The sequence below is a fragment of the Triturus cristatus genome, chromosome 9, assembly GCF_964204655.1.
Source record: "Triturus cristatus chromosome 9, aTriCri1.1, whole genome shotgun sequence".
Lineage (NCBI taxonomy): Eukaryota > Metazoa > Chordata > Amphibia > Caudata > Salamandridae > Triturus > Triturus cristatus.
In genome coordinates, this window is record NC_140592.1 from 782911066 (window position 1) to 782935833 (window position 24768).

The 24768-nt window shown below is 48.1% G+C and overlaps 1 protein-coding gene across 1 annotated transcript in view; it reads right to left on the reverse strand.

Moving 5' to 3' along the window:
• Positions 1-371: 371 nt before the first annotated feature.
• Positions 372-24768, reverse strand: part of DHRS7 (dehydrogenase/reductase 7) — a 230455-nt gene continuing 206058 nt past the window's right edge. The window contains exon 7 of the mRNA XM_085626168.1: positions 372-608. Coding sequence (XP_085482294.1) covers positions 564-608 — 45 coding nt within the window. The 3' untranslated portion in view covers positions 372-563. The remainder of the gene's footprint in view (positions 609-24768) is intronic.

A 24768-nucleotide genomic window follows, 5' to 3' on the forward strand; every position in this document is an offset into this window, starting at 1 on the left:
TGCATTATAAACACTCTAAAAATGACCAAAGCCTTTATTGTAAGTGGCTCAGAATAAACCCTACAATTTCCCACCCGGAATTCCTGTTATGGAGGATCTTTGTAATTCTGAGGCCAGTGAAATAAGGGGGTATAAAGGTCTTTGGTGATTAACTTTGAAAGCATTGTTTCCACGCAGATTCTTGCATTTTTTATCCTGGTGTTTCACAAAGATTTTAGCTGCTTTAGCAGCCGAACCTACACAGTGAAAGTCAATAACTCATATCTTCATTTGGTTTGCAACCATATTTAGGGGTTGTTACAGATAATTTGTAATCAAAATTGAAGCCTATGTAGAAAAGGAAACGTGAACATTGATTTAAAGAAACACAATAACGTTGCAAAAAAGACTTTTAATACAATAACAAGTTCCTCTTTTGTTTTCCTGTTGACGTGGTTTCGAGTTTCATAGTGTGGCTGGGGAAAAAAAGTGTGCTGCCAACAAGAAGCAGGAGTTTTAATGTGATTCAAATGCTGGTTTCTCTGGTATTTAACAAGTCATTATGTACCCGCCAGTGACGTCCATTATGAAGATTTTGCCTTCGTTGAAAAATATGAATAATCAACATCCTATAAAAAACAGGAATGAAAAATGTCAGTAACACGTATTGCTAAATTGATCTTTAAAGCAGGCAATATATAAGAAAGAACTCTACGTGGCCCACTTGAGAATAGTCTGTTTAGTCGAGCTTTATCATAAAAATGATTCACTGAATACAGGGATGATTTTAGTTAAAGGATGCTAAATGAGAAGTACTGTTCAGCTAACTATAAGATTTTCAACTTGACAGTTTAAGATACAGTGGGAAACTAGGGAAAAATGAGGGTCTTAGACAGTGTTAAGAAAGAGGATTGAAAGAGGGACAGAATATAACAGCTGGAGTGGGAACCTTCATAAACCATTAATGTCCTTTCAAAACAGAGGGACGCCAAGAGGATAAGGTGGGTAAATGGGTAGCGATAATGGACATAGTGGTAAACTACTGAAATAATAAATTATATATATATATCTACTGGCGGTCTACACGCCCCTTTTTACACATCTCTGCAACGCAGCTCCTTGGCGCTTACTGGAGGTACCTGGTGGGCTAGTTGGCCGCCAGGGGACCTCAGGATTCAAGGGGACTTAATCTCCCAACTTAAAACGCGCCACGGGGCGCGTTTGCACAGTGGTGAAGGTAGGGGGCGGGGCCTGAGGTGATACTGTGCAAACACGCCCTGTGGGGCGTTTTAAGTTGGGGAATTAATTCCTCTTCAATCCAGAGGTCCCCTAGGGGGCAAATAGCCCACTAGGTACCGCCACGGAGCTGCATTGCAGAGTGTTGTAAAAAGGGGTGTGGCCTCTGAAGACCTCTTTGCAAGGCAGCTCCCTGGCGCCTACTGGAGGTACCTGGTGGGCTAGTTGGCCGCCAGGGGAGCTCAGGATTCAAGGGGACTTAATCCCCCAACTTAAAACACCCCACTGGGCGTGTTTGCACAGTGGTGAAGGTAGGGGGCGGGCCTGAGGGGAGAGCTGTGCAAACACCCAACTTAAAACGCGCCACAGGGCGTGTTTGCACACATCACCTCAGGCCCCTCCCCCTTCCTTCACCATTGTACAAATATTCCTCTAAAATCAGCCGAACTACGAATTCTGATAACAGGTGAGTAAATCGGGATAGAACCCAGGGCTGCATCTTTTAGCCCAGCACTGACCCTGAAAAGTAATTCTAAGCGTACTTACCAGTAACTTGTATTTGCTTCCATAGGAATCCATTGTGTGGTTTTCACCAGAAAAGTTTTTAAGTGTCTATTTTCACAAACTAAAAATATTCCTAAAAAATAGTCTGTATGACCTAAACACATTCTTTCAACTGTTTACAGGAGGTTGGCCAGTGCTGGATCCAGGATCCACCACCGAGTAAGAAAAAGTAACGATAACACGACTTACCTGCTAATTGAATTTTCTGCCATAGGATAACATTGGTGATTCTATGGGAAAAAGTTTCTAAGTGTCAACTTTTAAAATACAATAATATTCCTTAAAAATCACTACTGTAACCAAAGCTCTTTTACTCAACTGTTTACAGGAGATGTCCAAAGACTGAATCTAGGATCCAGTCTTGTGGTTAGAAAAGTAATCCATAAAGTAACTAATTGCATTTAAGTAGAAATTCACATTGAGCTCAATGTTGCTTTGTGTTTGAAATTGTGTTGCCCATTGCAACAACTGTAACTACTGTACTTAAAAGTCTGTTGCCTATTTGGCAAGTATATAAACTAAAGTAATTCATTCTGAGAAAGTATATTTTGTATTGTAATGTATAATGTAATTATAATGTAATTAAAAAAAATATATCTAAAAAAAAAGTTTAAAAAACTTTAGTAAATCAGTATAAAAAAAAATTCAGTATAACAGTTACATTCAAAATTTTCATTTAGAAAACCTTTGAATTTCACTGAAAAAACCATAGGTTTCAGGCCTGATATAGTTAGGAATTAGCATTTAAAAAACCTTAGAAATTCACTGAAAAAAACCATAGGTTTCAGGGGCGTTAGTTAGCTGGACATTTCCCTCATACAAAACCCTAGAAATTCCCCTGTTATAGTTAGTTCAGCTAACTATAACTCGCGCCCCCGCAATGCACAGCTGATGACGTCACATAGTACATCACTCATGACATGGTCAGTGACATCACTGATGACATCTGAAATGATGGAGCTTTGCAAGAAAGATGAAAGATACCCATGTGTGCTGTATCTAAATAAGATAAAACTGGAACAGATAAAGGTACCCAGGGAGGCGGGTGGGCGTGTGTAGATCTGTAGCTCTACATGCCAAGAACAGATGCATACTGGTAAGTAGCATATTCTGTTCGAGGCATATGAGCTGCAGATTACACACTGTGCATAGATTATATAGCAGTACCCGCTCCTAGCGGCGACCACCAGTATCTGTTGCAGTTGTTTGAAACAATGTTTTGAGGACAGCCTGGCCCACACTAGCTTGTTGCTTAGTTTGCACATCTACACAATAGTGTTGAGTGAAAGTGTGTGGTGTAGACCATGTAGCTGCTCTGCAGATATCATCTAAGGGGATGTTCCCTAAAAATGCCATGGAAGCCCCTATCTTACGTGTAGAGTGGGCTTTAGGGGGAACAGATAGCGTTAGTTTTGCTTTGTGGTAGCAAATCTGTATGCACTTAATAATCCACCTAGCTATCCCAGATTTGGAGATGGGGTTGCCTTTGTGTGGTGGTGAGAAAGACACGAATAGTTGTTTGGTCTTACGACTTAGGTTGTGTTCTCTCGATGTAGTAGAGTAAAGCTCTTTAGACATCAGAGTGTGTAGAGCTCTTTCTGCAATGGTTTGTGGCTGCGAGAAGAATACGGGCAGTTCCACAGATTGATTGAGGTTGAAGGGAGAAATTACTTTAGGAAGGAATTTTGGATTACTGCGGAGAACAACCTTAGTATGATGCATTTGCAGAAAGGGTTCCCGAATGGTGAGTGCTTGTATCTCACCGACTCTTCTGAGCGAAGTAATGGCTACAAGGAAAGCAGTTTTCCATGTTAAAAATTGAAGCTCACATATATGTAGAGCTGGGGTACTCTTAGTACGGCCTGCGGGCCGCCAGCGGCCCGGCAAGCCTTTCTTGGCGGCCCGCGGACCTTGCAGACATCGTACCGGTGTTTTGTTGTTGTTGTTTTTTTATTAACAGTGTCAGCAAACACAGACTCTGCTCTGTGGGGGCCCGGGGATTCAAGCGATAGTCCGAGTGGAGCTGCTATGGCGCCAAGAGGTGAAATACAACAAAGCCTAGTTATCATGCAAATGGTCTCTTAAAGACCTGTGAATTACTCGGGTGGGGCTGTGTGTGTGCCCTGGAAGGGAAGCTGCCGCAGCTGCCACACAAGCGAAGAGGTGGGGGGGGGGGGCGCGCGGGGGGGGGTTTGAGGTGATAAAGAATGAGAAGAGAACAGCAGGGTGTGAGAGTCTGGTAAGGGGACAGAGGGCAGTAGGGAGAGACAGACAGAGACAGACAGAGAGGGGGGGGAGAGAGAGAGGGGGAAAGAGACAGACAGACAGACAGAGACAGAGAGAGGGGGAGAGACAGAGAGAGAGGGGGAGAGACAGACGGGGAGGAAGAGACAGAGAGGGGGGGGAAGAGACAGAGAGGGGGGAAGAGACAGAGAGGGGGAAAGAGACAGACAGACAGACAGAGACAGAGAGAGGGGGAGAGACAGAGAGAGAGGGGGAGAGACAGAGAGGGGGAAAGAGACAGACAGACAGACAGAGACAGAGAGAGGGGGAGAGACAGAGAGAGAGGGGGAGAGACAGAGAGAGAGGGGGAGAGACAGAGAGAGGGGGAGAGACAGAGAGAGAGGGGGAAGAGACAGAGAGAGGGGAGGAAGAGACAGAGAGGGGGGAGGAAGAGACAGAGAGGGGGGGGAAGAGACAGAGAGGGGGGGGGAAGAGACAGAGAGGGGGAAAGAGACAGACAGACAGACAGAGACAGAGAGAGGGGGAGAGACAGAGAGAGAGGGGGAGAGACAGAGAGAGAGGGGGAGAGACAGACGGGGAGGAAGAGACAGAGAGGGGGGGGAAGAGACAGAGAGGGGGGGGAAGAGACAGAGAGGGGGGAAGAGACAGACAGACAGACAGAGACAGACAGACAGACAGAGACAGAGAGAGGGGGAGAGACAGAGAGAGAGGGGGAGAGACAGAGAGGGGGAAAGAGACAGACAGACAGACAGAGACAGAGAGAGGGGGAGAGACAGAGAGAGAGGGGGAGAGACAGAGAGAGAGGGGGAGAGACAGACGGGGAGGAAGAGACAGAGAGGGGGGGGAAGAGACAGAGAGGGGGGAAGAGACAGAGAGGGGGAAAGAGACAGACAGACAGACAGAGACAGAGAGAGGGGGAGAGACAGAGAGAGAGGGGGAGAGACAGAGAGGGGGAAAGAGACAGACAGACAGACAGAGACAGAGAGAGGGGGAGAGACAGAGAGAGAGGGGGAGAGACAGAGAGAGAGGGGGAGAGACAGAGAGAGAGGGGGAGAGACAGAGAGAGGGGGAAGAGACAGAGAGAGGGGGAAGAGACAGAGAGAGGGGAGGAAGAGACAGAGAGGGGGGAGGAAGAGACAGAGAGGGGGGGGAAGAGACAGAGAGGGGGGGGGAAGAGACAGAGAGGGGGAAAGAGACAGACAGACAGACAGAGACAGAGAGAGGGGGAGAGACAGAGAGAGAGGGGGAGAGACAGACGGGGAGGAAGAGACAGAGGGGGGAGAGACAGAGGGGGGAGAGACAGAGGGGGGAGAGACAGAGGGGGGAGAGACAGAGGGGGGAGAGACAGAGGGGGGAGAGACAGAGGGGGGAGAGACAGAGGGGGGGGAGACAGAGGGGGGGGAGACAGAGGGGGGGGAGACAGAGGGGGGGGAGACAGAGGGGGGGGAGACAGAGGGGGGGAGACAGAGGGGGGGAGACAGAGGGGGGGAGACAGAGGGGGGGAGACAGAGGGGGGGAGACAGAGGGGGGGAGACAGAGGGGGGGAGACAGAGGGGGGGAGACAGAGGGGGGGAGACAGAGGGGGGGAGACAGAGGGGGGGAGACAGAGGGGGGGAGACAGAGGGGGGGGAGACAGAGGGGGGGGAGACAGAGGGGGGGGGAGACAGAGGGGGGGAGACAGAGGGGGGGGAGACAGAGGGGGGGAGACAGAGGGGGGGAGACAGAGGGGGGGAGACAGAGGGGGGGAGACAGAGGGGGGGAGACAGAGGGGGGGAGACAGAGGGGGGGAGAGACAGAGGGGGGGAGAGACAGAGGGGGGGGGAGAGACAGAGGGGGGGAGGGACAGAGGGGGGGAGGGACAGAGGGGGGGGAGGGACAGAGGGGGGGGGGACAGAGAGGGGGGGGGACAGAGAGGGAGGGATGTGTATGCCGGGTTCGGTGGCTCAGTGGACGAAGGCGTCCGCTGCAGGGACCTGTGTTCCACCTCATGGTCAGTTTTTTTTGTTGCTCTAGCCCCGCCCCCTCCCCCAATGAGCCCGCCCCCAAGGTGCAGCCCTCGGCCACAAACCACACTGTAAATTTGGCCCCCAAGAGAAAGTTGGTGAGTACCCCTGATGTAGAGGTTCAAATGGAGGCCCCATTAGTCTTGTGAGAACGATGTTTAGGTTCCACACAGGTGATGGTGGCACTCTGGGGGGAATTATTCTCTTAAGGCCTTCCATGAAGCCTATTATGGCAGGTACTCTCAAGAGTGATAGATGCGGTCTATTTTGTAGTTACGCCGCTATGGTGCAGCAAGGTGTAGTCTAATAGACATGTAGGCTAGGTTGCAGCTTTGTAGGTGTAGTAAGTAGCCTATGATGTGTTGGATAGACACATCTAAGGGATTGACGTTATTGTTGTGACAATAGATCACGAAACGTTTCCACTTGGCTGCGTAGCAAGCTCTAGTGGTAGGTCGTCTAGCTTCTTTATGACATTCATACAGTCAGGGGGAAGATTAAGGTAACCAAATTCTAGGATTTCAGGAGCCAGATCGCAAGGTTGAGCTGAGCTGGGTCCGGGTGTCTGATCTCTCCATGGTTCTGGGTTAAGAGGCGTGGAGAGAGGTGTAACTTTTGGTGCGGAACTACGGAGAGTTCCAGCAATGTGTTGTACCACGGTTGTCTGGCCCAAATCGGAGCAACTAGGATGAGAGTTAGGGAATGTTGCTGTAGTTTGCGCACCACTAATGGAATGAGTGGGAGAGGCGGAAAAGCGTACGCAAATCTGCCTGACCAGTTCATCCATATCACATTGCCTTTGGACAATGGGTGTGGATATCTGGCGGCGAAGCTTGGGCATTTGGCGTTTGTGGGTGGCGAAGAGGTCTGTGGTTGCCCCCACATTTGAAAGAATGGTTGAAGAACTTGTGGATGAAGTTCCCACTCGTGTATCTGTTGTGTTGGACGGCTCAACAGATCTGCAATGGTATTTTGGACTCCTGGGACATGTTGGGCTAGGAGAAATTTTTTGAGGTATGGCCCACCTCCATATGCTCTGTGCTAGCTGAGAGAGCTGCAGAGAGTGTGTGCCGCCCTGTTTTTGGCTGTAGTACATGGCTGTCATGTGGTCTGTCCGGACTAAGACAGCCTTGCCTGAGACGTGTGTTTGAAAGGCTTTTAGGGCTAGGAATTTGGCCAGTAACTCCAGATGGTTGATGTGGAGTAACTTTTGTTGAGGTGTCCACCTGCCCTGCATGGTGTGATGTAGTAGGTGAGCTCCCCAGCCGGAGAGCAATTCGTCCGCAGTTAGAACTATTTGAGGAACTGGCTCTAGGAACGGTTGCCCTTTGGAAGGGGTTTTTGGTGGTCCACCACTGCAGAGAGTGATGGGCACGACCGTCTACCAACACCAGATCTGATAATTGACCCTGAGCCTGGCTCCATTGGCGTGCTAAGCACTCTTGGAGAGGACACATCTGGAGTCTTGCATGAGGTACTATGAATATGCAAGAGGCCATCATCCCTATAAGTTGCATAAACACTCAGGCTGGTAGAGCGTATTGTGGTTGAAAGTTGGCGCGAAGAGCCTGTATGCTTGCTATCCTGGCGGGACCGGGGTAGGCGAACGCTCTTGGTGTCTATGGTAGCACCGAGGTATTGTTGTACGTGGGACGGATGCAGATGGGACTTGGCGTAGTTTACTGTGAAGCCCAGGTCGTGAAGTAGTTGGATAGTGGCGTGAGTGTGTTGTACACACTGGTTGTATGAGCTGGCTTTTATGAGCTGGTCTAGGTATGGGAAGACGTGGATGTGTTGTCTTCTCAGGTGTGCTGCCACTACCGCTAGACACTTGGTAAACACTTGTGGTGCTGTGGTGACTCAGACTGGGAGTACTTTGAATTGGTAGAGCTGACGTCCACTACGAATCTGAGAAACTTCCTGTGAGCGTTGTGAACGGGGATGTGGAAAACGGTGTCCTGGAGGTCTTTGGTGGCAAGGAAGTCATTCTGGGAGAGCAGAGGAAGTACCTGCTGGAGTGTGACCATGTGAAAGTGGTCTGAGTGTATGTATTGGTTTAGGGGTCTGAGATCCAGAATGGGTCTTAGAGAGCCGTCCTTTTTTGGAATGAGAAAATATAGGGAGTAAACTCCCTTATTATGTTGTTGGGTAGGAACTGGTTCTATTGCACTTTTTTGTAGGAGGAAGATCACCTCCTGCTTTAAAAGTGACAAATGTTCCTGTGACATTGGGCGCTGTTTGGGTGGAATGGTTGGGGGGGGGTAGATGTTAGTTCTAGACAGTAGCCTGAGGTGATGGTAGCCCAGACAGGAAGGAAATTGTGGAGTCTGCCCCCGAATTGAGTGGAATAGTCTGGGGGGAGTGGAGGGAAGTCACTGGGTGGGGGTGGAGGCAGAGCGGGAGGTGTTAGTTTTGCCTCTGACTTTGTTGTTGTTACCCTTGTAACTGCTTCTTTGGTAACCCCTAGTGAAGGTGGATTGGGTAGGGGCCTTGTAGGAAGTGGAGGCTCTGTCGTCGGAGTAGCCTCTGGTGGTGTTTCTAAAGGAGGAACGGCGAAAGGAGCGCCTGGGAGCTTGCGACTGCAAGGCTCCCATAGATTTTGCCGTGTCTGTGTCCTTTCTCATTTTTTGAGGGCTACGTCGACATTAGGGCCAAACAGGTGTTTCTCAAAGGGGTGGTTGAGGATGGAACTCTGAACCTCAGGTTGAACCCTGAAATGCATACCCAGGCATTCCTACGCAGAAGGACGCTAGTATTTATTGCCCTGGAGGCGCGGTCAGCTGCATCGAGGGCACAACGGATGGAGGTATTCGTGATAGTTTTACCCTCCTGAATGAGTTTGTTGGCACTAGGTTTATATTTGTCAGGGAGGTGTTGCATTATTGACTCCAGCTCATCATAATGTGCCCTGTCATATCTGGCTAGGAGCGCTTGGGTGTTAGCAATGCGCCATATGCCGCTTGGGTCGCTGTCCGCTTGCCAGAGGCGTCGAGAAGTTTACACTCCTTATCTGGCGGTGGAGCCTCACCTGATGCCTGGCAATTGGCACGTTTCCTCGCATTGGAGACTACCAGGGAGTCTAGTGGTGCGGGGCCACTAATGTAGGTTGGATCTGTTGGGGCGGCCTTATATTTCTTCTCAATGCGAGGGTTGATGACCCTTGCCCTAACTGGGTCTTTAAAGACCTCTGGTGCGTGCTTAATAACCCCCTTAAGCATGGGCAGAATTGAGGTGGACCTCTGTGCAGTGTCAAATGTATCCAAGAGGAAATCCTCCTCCACGGGGTCTGTGTGGAGATCAACCCCGTGGTAGTGGGCAGCCCTATGGAGTAGCTGGTTAAAGCCCATTGTGTCTTCGGGGGGGGGGGTTCTGGAAGGATAAAGATCGTCCTGCGGGACGTTAGGGACGTCTGGGATGTTGTAGTCGTCCCATGGGTCTGGGGAGCCTGTAGGAGTATGATCCCCTGTTGGTTGGTTGTCCGCTCCGTCCCCTGTGTCGTAGATAATATCATCCTCATCTGGAGATGGTGTGGGAGAATGATGGGGTAGGGGAGGTGAAGGAATCCTCAAAGTTGAGGTGGCAAAGTCTCTCCTTTTTGGTGGTGGAGCTGGTGCAGGCTTGTCCAGTTATCTTTTTCTGGTGCTAAGCGTCAAATGCCCAGTCTTTGGATCCTTTACGAGAGTTTTTTGGTAAGGATCGGGTCGAAACAGTTGATCTGTAGGGGACAGATCCTTCGGTGCCGATGGTGTCGGAGCCGTGGTTTTTTTTAGGCATCGATTTGGCACGGTTTCTTTGTTTGGAACCGTGGGGTTTAGAAATTTTTGGTCTTCCTCGGTTCCGAGGTGGGTTTCGGCTTCGAGGCTTGGGAGTCGAGGCTCTTTGGTTTCTTGCTCGGCTCCGAGGAGGTTGTTATCGGTGCAGAGGAGCCAGTGCCAGTCTTCGGCGCAGAGTGCTTCGGTGTCGAGCTCGGCGCGGACGAGGAAAGGGGAGTTTTCTTTTTCGGTGCCGGTGTGGATGAGAGTTTCAGCACCAAGGGTAGGCTGGCTCGAGCCCGAGCTGCCTGAAGGCTTGATGGGCTTCTTAACTGGGCCCGGAAGCGAGGTATGGGAAGCAGTCTCTCGGTGTATACCTAGGCCCGAAGGCGCGACCGAAGCCTTTAATGGCGTGGAGGGGGGTTTGGGGTCGACGTCTGTACTCACGCCCCTCTGTGCCGGAGTGATGTCCTCAACGTCGTCAGCTTCGGAGGCGTGGCCTTCTTCGGTGTGCTGTTCCGGAACATCGATGCCTTCTTCGAAGAGGTCGTCGGGGATCGAAGTCGACGAGTGAGCCATCGTTCTCCTTGCTAGTCGGTCCCGAATTGTCTTCTTCGATCGGAAGGAGGCGCAAGCTGGACAGTCCCTTGCCTAGTGTTCTGGAGAGGCAGAGGTTGCACACCTCATGTAGATCGGTGTGGGGAAACTTTGACCCATATCGAGGACACTTTTTAAATGGTGTCCGTTCCATCAGCCAGGACAGGAGGCCCAGGTAGGCCCGAAGGCCTTCGTCGACGACCGGAATCGAAGACTTCGATCGTGGAGAGTCGCGTCGAGTGTGGGGAACGCGATCGAGACAATACCGTCGAACAGGGGAAGGATTGTGTGCCGAACGGGAAAACTGGAACGGTTCCGAACTGGAGCGCGAACGCATCCGAGCCCGATGGAGGAAAAGAAACAATCTGAGGATGGAGCCGAAGCCCATGCGCAAGATCATCCAAAGGAGGAGTCACATACCTCGTGACTTCCAAAGACTTTCCAAGAGAAAAACAACTGCAACATCCGGACTCAACACCAGATGGCGATCTATGCACAGTGTGTAATCTGCAGCTCATATGCCTCGAACATATATATATATATATATATATATATATATATATATATATATCTCCCCAATCAATGATTTACGTAAATGGGTCGCGACACTGCTCGTCATGCTGCAAATAACCCCAAAGGATTCTGGATAGTGTAGTGGCTACGGTGAGTACGCCTACGCCACGAGTATATAGAAATATAATGCCATCCCTGGACACGTGTTTCGAGGTAATTGCCTCTCGTCAGCAGGGAGCAGGTAGGTATGCGGGGTGCCGATGACTGCCATATATATAGGTAAAATACCTTCCAAGGCGCGCAGGTGCAGACACCGGGCTCGTCAGCCAAAGTCGCTCGAATGAGCTATTAGTGATTTACGTAAATGGGTCGCGACACTGCTCGTCATGCTGCAAATAACCCCAAAGGATTCTGGATAGTGTAGTGGCTACGGTGAGTACGCCTACGCCACGAGTATATAGAAATATAATGCCATCCCTGGACACGTGTTTCGAGGTAATTGCCTCTCGTCAGCAGGGAGCAGGTAGGTATGCGGGGTGCCGATGACTGCCATATATATAGGTAAAATACCTTCCAAGGCGCGCAGGTGCAGACACCGGGCTCGTCAGCCAAAGTCGCTCGAATGAGCTATTAGTGATTTACGTAAATGGGTCGCGACACTGCTCGTCATGCTGCAAATAACCCCAAAGGATTCTGGATAGTGTAGTGGCTACGGTGAGTACGCCTACGCCACGAGTATATAGAAATATAATGCCATCCCTGGACACGTGTTTCGAGGTAATTGCCTCTCGTCAGCAGGGAGCAGGTAGGTATGCGGGGTGCCGATGACTGCCATATATATAGGTAAAATACCTTCCAAGGCGCGCAGGTGCAGACACCGGGCTCGTCAGCCAAAGTCGCTCGAATGAGCTATTAGTGATTTACGTAAATGGGTCGCGACACTGCTCGTCATGCTGCAAATAACCCCAAAGGATTCTGGATAGTGTAGTGGCTACGGTGAGTACGCCTACGCCACGAGTATATAGAAATATAATGCCATCCCTGGACACGTGTTTCGAGGTAATTGCCTCTCGTCAGCAGGGAGCAGGTAGGTATGCGGGGTGCCGATGACTGCCATATATATAGGTAAAATACCTTCCAAGGCGCGCAGGTGCAGACACCGGGCTCGTCAGCCAAAGTCGCTCGAATGAGCTATTAGTGATTTACGTAAATGGGTCGCGACACTGCTCGTCATGCTGCAAATAACCCCAAAGGATTCTGGATAGTGTAGTGGCTACGGTGAGTACGCCTACGCCACGAGTATATAGAAATATAATGCCATCCCTGGACACGTGTTTCGAGGTAATTGCCTCTCGTCAGCAGGGAGCAGGTAGGTATGCGGGGTGCCGATGACTGCCATATATATAGGTAAAATACCTTCCAAGGCGCGCAGGTGCAGACACCGGGCTCGTCAGCCAAAGTCGCTCGAATGAGCTATTAGTGATTTACGCCGCCACGAAAGGTACTTAAACCTCATATTTTTTGGCAGTCTACGGCACCCCCCACACAGTCCTGCTCCCTGCTGACGAGAGGCAACTACCTCGAAACACGTGTCCAGGGATGGCATTTATTATTACACTTTGTAGCATAGGTGTACTCGCCGCTGCTACTCTATCATCCAGAATCCTATGGGGCTACTTGCTAAAGACCAGCGGAGTGCGACCCACGTGAAAATAATGTTTGAAGCTCCCTGAGCGATTGGCTGACGAGCCTGGAGTCTGCACCCGCGCGCCGCCACGAAAGGTACTTAAACCTCATATTTTTTGGCAGTCTACGGCACCCCCCACACAGTCCTGCTCCCTGCTGACGAGAGGCAACTACCTCGAAACACGTGTCCAGGGATGGCATTTATTATTACACTTTGTAGCATAGGTGTACTCGCCGCTGCTACTCTATCATCCAGAATCCTATGGGGCTACTTGCTAAAGACCAGCGGAGTGCGACCCACGTGAAAATAATGTTTGAAGCTCCCTGAGCGATTGGCTGACGAGCCTGGAGTCTGCACCCGCGCGCCGCCACGAAAGGTACTTAAACCTCATATTTTTTGGCAGTCTACGGCACCCCCCACACAGTCCTGCTCCCTGCTGACGAGAGGCAACTACCTCGAAACACGTGTCCAGGGATGGCATTTATTATTACACTTTGTAGCATAGGTGTACTCGCCGCTGCTACTCTATCATCCAGAATCCTATGGGGCTACTTGCTAAAGACCAGCGGAGTGCGACCCACGTGAAAATAATGTTTGAAGCTCCCTGAGCGATTGGCTGACGAGCCTGGAGTCTGCACCCGCGCGCCGCCACGAAAGGTACTTAAACCTCATATTTTTTGGCAGTCTACGGCACCCCCCACACAGTCCTGCTCCCTGCTGACGAGAGGCAACTACCTCGAAACACGTGTCCAGGGATGGCATTTATTATTACACTTTGTAGCATAGGTGTACTCGCCGCTGCTACTCTATCATCCAGAATCCTATGGGGCTACTTGCTAAAGACCAGCGGAGTGCGACCCACGTGAAAATAATGTTTGAAGCTCCCTGAGCGATTGGCTGACGAGCCTGGAGTCTGCACCCGCGCGCCGCCACGAAAGGTACTTAAACCTCATATTTTTTGGCAGTCTACGGCACCCCCCACACAGTCCTGCTCCCTGCTGACGAGAGGCAACTACCTCGAAACACGTGTCCAGGGATGGCATTTATTATTACACTTTGTAGCATAGGTGTACTCGCCGCTGCTACTCTATCATCCAGAATCCTATGGGGCTACTTGCTAAAGACCAGCGGAGTGCGACCCACGTGAAAATAATCTCCCCAATCAAGGCCAGGAACAATTCCTGAATTAAACAATCCAAGCAATAACAGCATAAGTGACAGGACCAGCTGTAATACCTGAAGATTTAAATATGTTTATAAGTGGAGCAACAGAATAAAGCGAAAATACCACGGTCTTACCGGTAGCGAGTAAAGTGCATCTGGAAAGAGCTGGGTTTATTAGATAAGAGCAGGGCCTGGCACCCTTAGAATCAGAATACGCCCACCATTCAGCAGCACACAAAAGCTACACTCGTATAGATTATATCCTGTGGGATAAATGGCATCTCCATGCCCTTTTATGAGAAGACTCATAAATGTATTGGTACCACATGAACAATCAATAGCTCAAGCACTACACTACGAAAGCAGGGGGTTTAATGGTGCCTCAATGATATCTTGTTAAAGGACGCAGCAGTCCTAACTAACAGAAAGCAAAGCATTTCAGAATATATCGAACAAAATGAAACTGGAGACGGTCTTTTTTTTTTTTTTTTTTTTGAACTTTAGTGATCATTTTCCATAAATGTTTACAAACATTGCATGGTTACTCACTGCGACAATACAAGCTAAAAAAGAAATTTTTACGAAGCAAATGAGTTCACATAATGCAAAATTGTCTCGGGATAGCATATACATCATACATTGAATTACAAACATCCAATCGACCCAAGCAATAGGGCTCTCCCCAACGGCCCATCACCCATTCACCTTGACATAATAAACACAGCTATTGTGAGAGCTAGTAGTGCATAACTTACCCCACCCCAGTGGGGACCATCTCTGTGGGCTACTGTGAAGAAGGGGCAGAACCGATGTCCAGCAATTAGCTCCCCCAAATATCTTTGGGCCGGGATGCAGGGGGTTGAGTTGTTGCATAAAGTTCACAATTCGTATTGCTAAATGTGAGGCTATTAAGCCAAGCTTTCACTGTGGGGGGAAGTCTCTACTGCCCCATTTGATCGCTACTTCCCTCTTTGAGAGCAAAAGGGCAATGGCAGTAACTTTGGCAGCTTTTTTGGGAGATCATACACATCCCAACAAGGTGACCTCAGGCGTAGGGTCTAGATCTAGGTTTATATTTTTTTTTATAACAATCTGAAAGTGGCTCTCCAGTAATCCCCAATCTTAGCACAGTTCCAGGTCATGTGAGCAAAATCGGCTTGCGGTCCTCTGCACTTAGGACACGTGTGCGGCCAGTTGGGGTCGATAGAATGAATTTTAACCGGGGACATATAAACCCTCCACAAATATTTAAAATGTATTAATTTGGGTCTGCTGTTTAGGGAGACCTCTTTAGTCTGAGTTCAACAAAAGGACCAGTGGGAGTCTTAAATTGGGTGTCCAAGGTCCCGCTCCCACGCCTCCCGGATCTTGGCAACCTTGCTAGGGACTACAGACATACATGCTCTATATAACTTTAGATGATCTCCCCTGGTATTCGTAATTAAGAGTCATGAAGGGAAGGACTCTGGCTCCAATGGGAATTCCGGAATCTTAGCTCGGAGTGCCCTATGAATCCGACTGAGAACAAATTGGTCCACGAATGTTGCCTCACTGAACCTCCCTTCCTCAGTGCTAGAGAAGACATGCCCCTCTGGAAACAGGTCTCCAATCTGGTCTAATGAGTATGAAGTGAGTGTGCGTTCGACCAGCTTTTCTTCCGTAATGGGAAGCCATGGGTTGTTAATGATGGGGATCTCAGAGGAGTATAAGGCGCGCCAGCCAGTCACACGCCAGCTTCTGCCAGGCCCAGCTAGTTGTGGATACGGTTTGAATATCCCAGGGGTCTCTGGGAAATTCCTGTGGCAACACCATACGCAGGGGAGCTGGAAGCACTAGGTCAGTCTCAGGTCTAGTGTAGGAAATCCACGCATCTGGGTGGTACCAGGGATGTGCAAAACTGCACTGTGCTACCAGATCATACATTTGAAAATTGGGGGCCCCAAATACACCGCTCTCATACTGTAAGGTCCATGTATTCAAGCTAACCCTGGGCCTCCCACCCCCCTAAACCAGTCTGATAAGATGGGATCGGAGAGTGCAAAAGAAACTTAGGGAGCAGAATGGGAATGTTGTGGAACAGATATAAAAATGGTAGTCCTTCCTAAATTCTTGTAAGTGCAACTCAACCAGCTAGGGAGAGAGGGAGTCTCAGCCATCGCTCTACCTGCTGCTCTAGGCTTTGCAATGCTGGGCCGTAATTTAGCAGAATAATCTGTTCCGTTTCTCTATGGATCTGAACTCCAAGTACTCCTCACACCACGTCACAGGGAACTCTCAATCCCACCGAACAGTACTTGGCGTCAGGGGGAAAATTTCTGACTTGCCCCAGTTTATTCCCAGCCCAGAAAACACACCAAATTAGATAATCTCTGATGAGCGGTTCCAAATTCTCCCGAGGGTTGCGGACATAGAGAATGATATCATCTGCGTAAAGGGAGATTAGGAGAGGACCCGTTTTGAACTGGAGACCTCTATGCAGATGTCGCTCCTGAAAGTGGCAAACCAGAGGGTCCAGAGCCATTATAAAAAGCAGTGGGGAGAGTGGGCAGCCTTACCTAGTGCCGCGGGTAAGAGCAAACGGAGGGGACAGGGTGCCGTTCAGTCGAAGCCTAGTGGTGGGTGCAGTGTAAAGCAGTGCAGGAATGTCAATGAATTCCTTAGGGATGCCCAACGTCCTCAACCGCTAAGGAAAAAGGCCACTCCAAGGAGTGGACGGCCTTTTCAGTATCAAGAAGGACAGCAGACGCCGGGACGTCCAGTGAGATTCTATGCATCACCGCAAATAATGTTCACAGATTCAAGGCTGGCGACCTATGAGGGACAAAGCCAGATTTGGTCGGGGAGATAATTCGATCCAGCAGCAAGGCCAGTCTCAGCGCAATCATTTTAGCACCAGCCGCATAAGAGCGGATCTTTCACAGTTTTTGGGAGAAAAATGATTACCGCTTCACGTAGAGTGGGGGGTAACTCCTTGCGTTAGAGTGCTTCATTATAGGCCTCAAGAAGGTATGGCGCTAAGAGGTTCTTATATGTTTTATTAAAGATGCCAGTGAAACCATCTGGGCCCGGGGCGGTCGAGCCATTCATGGCATCTATAAAAACAAGAAAAACAGGAGCAAACCCGTTAGCCCAGTTGAGACCAGGTATATGTAGTAGCAAAAACAATATCTCAACAGGGGAATTATGTAAAGGGACCGTTAAACACAAGATTTAAACAAAACAGCCAAAGAGGGACAAGGGAGACCAAAGGGAATGAAAAAATATAATTTGTAATTAGATACACAACCGGTATGTACAATTTACAGTAACCATAACAATCATGTGCAGTGAAGGTGAAGTGAACAAGTCAACGGCGCAGTGACATGAGTGTTAAAAGGACAACATAGTGCGGCAAAGAACTATTCAAAGGATAAGGGTCAAACAAGAATATATACAATTGACAATTTACAAGACAATGTATTTAATTCACAAATGGCCCTTCAAGGTGCCGCGATTGATGATTTCTAACACAGGTATTTTTTAAATACTCTGGTAACCATAGTCCTGATGATGACCTCAACGTAAGGAGGTTGAAACGTCGTCGACTTGACATCAATCGCGGCTCCTTGAAAGGCCATTTGTGATTTAAATACATTGTCAATTGTATATATTCTTGTTTGACCCTTATCCTTTGAATAGTTCTTTGCCGCACTATGTTGTCCTTTTAACACTCATGTCACTGCGCCGTTCACTTCACTATCAGTGCACATATGATTGTTATGGTTACTGTAAATTGTACATACCGGTTGTGTATCTAATTAAAAATTATATTTTTTTTCATTCCCTTTGGTCTCCCTTGTCCCTCTTTGGCTGTTTTGATTAAATCTTGTGTTTAACGGTCCCTTTACATAATTCCCCTGTTGAGCTATTGTTCATGGCATCTATGGCACTGATAATTTACTCAGTGGAGAATGTCTCAGCTAGAAACTGTTGCATGAACTTTGAGCCACACCACTATAATTTCTGCAAGGAAGTCCCTGCGGTCTTCCTCGCTGTGTGTTAAACACGCGTCGCATATAATGCGGAGTAATATGCTAAAAACTTGCCCCGTATGTCTGGGGTGCCTGTCAGGGTCTGGCCAGTTGAGAAGCGTATACAAGAAATGTACGATTCCCCGGCCGAGGGTCTCAGGAGCCGCGGTAATGTGCAGCTAGGTCTGTAAGCCTCTCCATAACACCGTGCAATGGCATATTTACTCAAGTGATTCTCACGCTCCGCTGCCTCTAAACTCTGTCAAGAGCGTCAAGCGGCGACCAATCCTAGACGGATCAGGCCGTTCAACCTGCTCTGTCGAGTGCATCTAGTTGTTCAATATGAGCTAACGTACATCTCACGTCTTTCAACACCGCAGCATGTTTAGAGATGCAGACCCCCCCACATGTAGGCTTTAAAGGCCACCAAAAGTGTGGCCCATGAGCTCACTGATCCTTTACTTAGATTGAAGTATTCCCCAATGGTCTCCTGAAGTTCCGTATGGAACATATCATCCGTCGGGGCCTGTCCGGGGAACCTCCACTGTCTCTCACAGCCCTCAGGTCTGGAGACCCAAACTTGCAATACGACCGGGGAGTGATCAGAGTACGTGCTGGGGAGATGTTGGGATGACAGATACCAATTTGCCAAATTAGGAGTGACAAGCCAATAATCTAATCGTGTCCAGGTGTCGTACTAAGCAGAGTAGTGAGTTTATGCGGATTCTCCCGGTTTGTGCTGGCACCACACATCAGCTAAGCCCATAGAGCTGCACAGATCCAACATTGCGTGGCGCACGCGCGAGGTTTGGTATCCGGTGAGCTGGACGTACTGTCACACGCAGGATCCAACAGGAGATTAAAATCCCACCCATGCAAATATAGTCTGCATCCAACTATAGGAGCTGTGCGTGGAGGCCAAGAAAAAATGCTGGGCTGTCCACATTAGGCGCGTAGACACATACAAATACCATGCGGTGTCCCATCAATTGACCAACTACCATCGTATAGCGACCCTCAATGTCATTATGGACCTTGGAAAACTGAAAGGGCAGACGTTTGTGGATCATTGCATATGTGCTGTAATTTGCAAAGTAGTGATGCGGGCCCAAACTTGAAGCGAAATTGGTGGGAGCGGACTTGGGCAGGTGTGTTTCTTGTAGAAATGCAACATCAACCTTATGGCGTTGTAGCATTGAGGCCCCTTACGTTCCAGGTGATCAGCGTCAGATCTGAAAAAGTAGACAACCTACCCCACACTGACATTCAAGCAAGTTAACAGTGATTGTAGTTGTGCGTCACAGCTAGAACACAACGTGCTGCAGTGAGTAAACTAAGATAGAGGCAATGGTAACAAATGATCACGAACAAACCACCCCCTCTACCCCTCACCCATCCCTACGTACCCCCTTGCTGGGAATACCCCCACTGACCAAGCAGTACTAAAAGATGCTTTGAGGTGGAAATTCAGGCCTAGCCACAAAATGTACTGAAATATATTACAATTGTTCGGGGACCAATTGGGACCCTCGTAATAAGAGTGAACTTTCTGCTAGTCAGAGTAGACCAATGGTTCTACAATTTGGGTAACAAACCTGGTAAGCTTCTAGCCAAAAAGGTTACAGCTCAATCGAGTGAAGAGCCACATTGAGGAGGTGAAAGATGTAGAGGGTGATTTACATAGAAGGAGAATGACAAACCCATCTGCTTCCTCGAATTCTATGATTGCCTCAATGCTGGAGAAGCACCTGAAGACTACTTTCAAAAAATATATTTAGTGGGAACATATCTACGTACCAAAGATACAAGCAATATAGATAAATTAGAAAAGCCAATAATAAAAGAAGACATTCCAAAAGCAGTACCTAGCTGCCACCTTTCCAAAGCACCAAGCTTGATGGGTGGAGTGAAGCCCATTTAGCAACTAAAGCATGACTTAGGTCTGCTTAAGGCAGATCACTTCTGATTCCTTCAAGTGAGACATTGGATACAGCTACTCCTAGTTAAGCAAAGAGCAAAGAGAAAACCTGCACCATTTGAGAAATCTTTCATCTCTTGTGAAAGCGAAAAACACACAATTTCATGTATCTAAATGTTAAATATGCCTGTAGATGAGGAGAAACTTCTCTTCAAAAAGCATGGCAAAAAGGATTAAATATAACTTTACACAAAGGCCAACAGAATGATATCCTTACATGAACTAATAATTTCATGACTCATACTAGGAAAAGGGAAACAATGGTGAAAAAACTGTACATATGTAAAAGGGATGAAGGGATCATGAGACACCCCTGTAGATTCACTGTCATTGTGTCTCTGGGAGTAACAGCTCATTGACACCATCATCCTGTCCACAGGTTAGACCCTTCTGGCAGGGAGAGCTACAAACTATTTTGGTGGTCACACAGGTGATAATCCCAGACAGGTCATCTGAGGAAATCTATCCCCTATGTGGCGTGAAGGAAAACTCCTTTCACATATGCTATTAGCAGCAAAACAAACTAGAATTGAGTTGTGGGGCGCGTCCACTGCCCTGACAGAAAATAGCTAGATGGATAAATGTGGAAGTAACTGGGAATGGAAAAGCTGGCAAAAGCTGCCCAAGTAAAAGGGAAGGACTTCAAGAATCAATCGGTACTATTACTTTAGGAAAAGACTATAAAAAGCTTGTGGGATGGTCAGATGGTCAGATTGTTTTATTGTTCCGATGTGTTGAAAGCCGTTAGAACAAAATGAGGATTGTGAGCCTTGAACAAATGTTTTTATTCAATTTTTTACAGTAGCTGAAAGAGAAAAACATTGATTTCCTTGTATTGTTTCACATTTTCTTTAAACCATTGGTATAGTCAATAGATCTCACCTATGGCTTTGCCAATATGTTTTAGTCATGTTGTACAGTAGTGTGGCTGCTATTCAGTATGACTAAAACTTATTGTAATAAAAGGGCGTCTAAGGAAATTTTGTAAATGTAGACAACTGGCTCTGTATATACTATACCAAAGTAAGGTATAGTGGGCACAGAGTCCAGTGAATTCCCAAAGGTAGGCAGAGGTAAAAGTAGATAATACCTTACTCTCTGTTTGTGGTAGTGCGGCTGAGCAGTAAGGCTTTATCAGAGGGTACTGCTAAGCATTTATTGTACAAACTCAGGCAAGAAATGATTTCACACACTCAAAGACTAAACTCTAACCAATTTGTTTTGTATAAAAATATTATTGATTTGTATTTTATTTCTAGGACAAAGCCAGGCCTGGTGCAGGTAAGTGAAATACTTAGCAAAAACAATACAGTTGTGTGCAGTTGTATGCACTTTTTTTGTATACAGGTAGGTCAATTATTTAGGAACAGTTGTGATTACTTTTCAGTTACTTTGCAGATACTGTAGGATTACTTTTTAAGTTACTTTTCAGATTACTTTTCTTACTCAGTGTGATATGCCTAGATTTCACACTGGGACATTTCCTAGATAAAAGGCAAGGAAAAACTGTTTTAGGTTCCCATACAATTGTCAACTCCACACTTTGAACTTTCTCCACAGAAAATCAGTCAATGCCATCCTAGGGGAGAAAATCAGCTTATCGGTTTAAGGGTGAGAAATCGGTCTTGAGAGTGGAGTTTCTAGGGTTAGACCCAGGGTTCCCCAGGGTCAAGGATGAACTCAAAGAGCATCCTCAGCGGCACTAGGGTGGCCGGGTGCTGAGGCCCAATGTTATCCAATGGGGGTATAGGGCATCCAGTTGGTGGCTGCTCACTGACAGGCCACTTGGATGTGGGAGCAAATCTCATAGGGTTTAACTCAGGGCAAAGGGGATCAGAGTTAGCACACAAGATGCACCCACAGCGATACAGGGTCGGACGGGTGCAGAGTGCTGATTGGTCATCGGGTGCCTTGTTGTTTTCAATGGGAGTTGCCGGTTTAGGATTTTTGTCTGCAGGCTTGGTCCAGGAAGTCTGCCGGGAAGAACCAACAGCTGGGCAGGTAAGTTGAGAGGTTCTGGGACGTAGGTGCACTTCAGGTCCTCTTCTCCAGGGTGCAGGGCGGCTGGATGCAGGTGTGTCTTTTGAGGTCTGGTTTCCCCTTACCCGACCACTCGCGGTTGGGAGGGGGGGGGGGGGGCAGGGGTCTCCGTGCAGAGGCTGCAAGCAACGTTGGGGAGTCCTGGAGGGGTCTACCCACGGTGGACTCGGACTCTGGAGCACTGGGGAACCTCACTGGGACCGGTGGGCTACTCAGGCCGTATGTGATGAGTGCAATGGTGGTTCCAGGCATCATGTTTCTTGGTCTTCAGCAGGCTTGGCGATTGTGAACAGAGCTGCTATTCACAGGAAATCCGGTCTTTGTTGAAGGAAGGCAGTCAGTCCTCCCAAGGGTTCTGAAGATCGCTGGCTGTAGGACAAGGCAACCTTTGGCACAGGATCTCTGGAAACTACAAACGGGCTGGGGCCATGTCAATTTTTCTCTGCAGTCTCCTCTGCTGAGCGTCTTTCGTAGATTGTGGGAATTGCCCCCTAAATACTGTATCTAGGGGGCGTTTTAGGGGTCTCTAGGTCAGTAGCCCATGGGCTACTGACCTTAGAGTGACTACACCCTCGGCGTGCTCACAATCCCTAACACTGATTAGAGAGTGCCTGCAATCTGCAAGATGGCGGGCACTGCAGAGTGGGCTTCACCTCGCCTCCCCCACCTGAGGGGTGGGATTGGCAGAGGTGGGCACACCTTCTGTGCTGTGCTCATTTTTCCCCACCTCTCCTCCCGCCGAAAAGGGGGTGAGACAGGAAGGGGGCCTGCGCCTGATAGCAGGAGAGGCGGGGGGGATCGCATTGGACGTCAAGGCCTTTGAAGCGCCCCTGCCACAGATGGCTCTTCCTGACCTGGGGGAGGTGTGACCACCTACGCCCAGGAAAGGCTTTGTTTCCAGGCCCAGGGAGCGAAGGTTCTCACCCCAGGGGTCCAGAAACATGTCTCCTGGTGACAGGCTGGTGTTCACCAGTCAGGGAACCCACCAGAGACTGCTCGTTTTTCAGGGGGCATCTCCAAGATGCCCTCTGAGTGCATGGTATAATAAATCCCACACTGGCATCAGTTTGGGTTTATTGTGCTGAGAAGTGTGCTACCAAACTTCCCAGAATTCAGTAAAGCCATTATGGTGCTGCGGAGCTCGTAATGACAATCTCCCAGACCATATACTTTTTATGGCTTTACTGCACCTAAAATGTCTAAGAATGGACATAGACACTGTAGGGGTACACTGCTCATGCAGCTGTACCCTCACCAGTGGTATAGTATATCCAGCTAGAGGAGTGCCTTACCTATACCATAGGCATTGGGCTGCAAGCATGGCAAATAGGTATGTGTGCCATGTCGACTCTTCACTTTTCTCTGCACCAAAACATGCAGCCTGCGATGGCAGTGTGTGTGTGTGTGTTAAGGTATGGAACCTCTAAAGAGTGGCACAATATATGCTGCAGCTCAGAGACCTTTCCTGTTCACAGTGCCCTTGGTACCTTTTACAAGGGACTTACATGTGGCCAGAGAGATGCCAATTGAGGGTACAAAGGTACAGTTTTGGGAAAGCACACAGGTCCTGGAACCTAATTGGCATGGCACATGAAGTCAAAGTGCATCAAAATCTGGCAGCAAGTGGTGGGGTTTCTGCAACAGAAACCCAGCTTCCTACATATGGCCATGAGTGAACATTGGCCTCAGTGGAAGGGAAGGGGAAAGTAATTGTGGGTTGGTCAGATTTTTTATTGTTGTTCCAGTATGTTGAATACTGTTTGAATAAAAACATTTATCTAAGGATCACAACTTTCACTTTAATCCTCCTCACCATTTTGTTCCATTTTTAATGGTTGCTGAAAGAAAAACATGGATTTCCTTGCATGGTTTCCCATTTTCTTTAAAGCATGACAAACAAGCATTGACATAGTCAATAGATCTCGCCTATGGCTTTGACAATATGTTTTAGTCATGTTGTACAGTAGTGTGGCTGCTATTCAGTATAGCTAAAAGTTATTGAAGTGAAGGGGCGTGCAAGGAAATGTTATAAAGTGCAGTAGAGTGTAGCATTATGGAGTGGAATGGTGTAGAGTTGAGTGGTACAGTGTATTATGAAGTTGCATGTAGTGTTGTGAAATGTAGGGAGTATAGGGTCGTATAGTGAAAGAGCTTAGAGTGGAGTAGACTGTTAAAGTGGAGTAGAGTGCTGTGGAGTGGTGTAGAGCACAGTTGAGTGCCATAAAGGATGTTGCGTAGACTGCAGTAGAGTGTACTGATCTTTGGTGTCAGTGTCCGTAAAACATAAAAATCTGTGAAATAAACACCATTCAATCTCAGTACACAGATTAAATAACAGATAGCAGCACGCAAAAGTGTATAAAATGGTCATAATGCACAACGTGCATTCGTATTGGGACAATGTGGTGAATGACCTCTGTATTTTAACGAAATCCCGGTATCCGTAATAAAATCAGGCTGTGCGAAGATATCGTAACTTGTTCAGTTACAGGAAAGTGCACTTGTGTAAAATTATGGTTCCCCTATCAAATAGTGCTAACCTGACCGAGCTGTCAAGTTTTACATGACGTTCGTGAAGTTCATGTTGCTGGTTACTGAAAACTAATATCGATTGTTAAAAACGAGCCCACGCTCAATGTTCAGCTATGATGAAAAAAAGATCTAGATAGTTCATATGGCTGGTTACTACTGGCTGATATGGTTTGCTAAAACAAGTCTACGCTCGATGTTCCTCATGTAATGAAAAAAAGATTGGTGACAATGCCACCCACTGGATGAACAGGGCTAGCTAAAAGCCCCGGTTATGTTCCATATAGGAACCCCAATATAGGCTCAGGTAGCAACCTACCCTTTCACGTATATTCTTCCGTACCATTACACCACATAACGGTTCTTCGGACTGACCTTTTACCTAGTTACGGTACTGCTAACAGGACGTGGGGATTTCCCTGGAAACTAGCCTCATCCATTATGCATGAGGATTCTTGGAAACTCAGCAAGA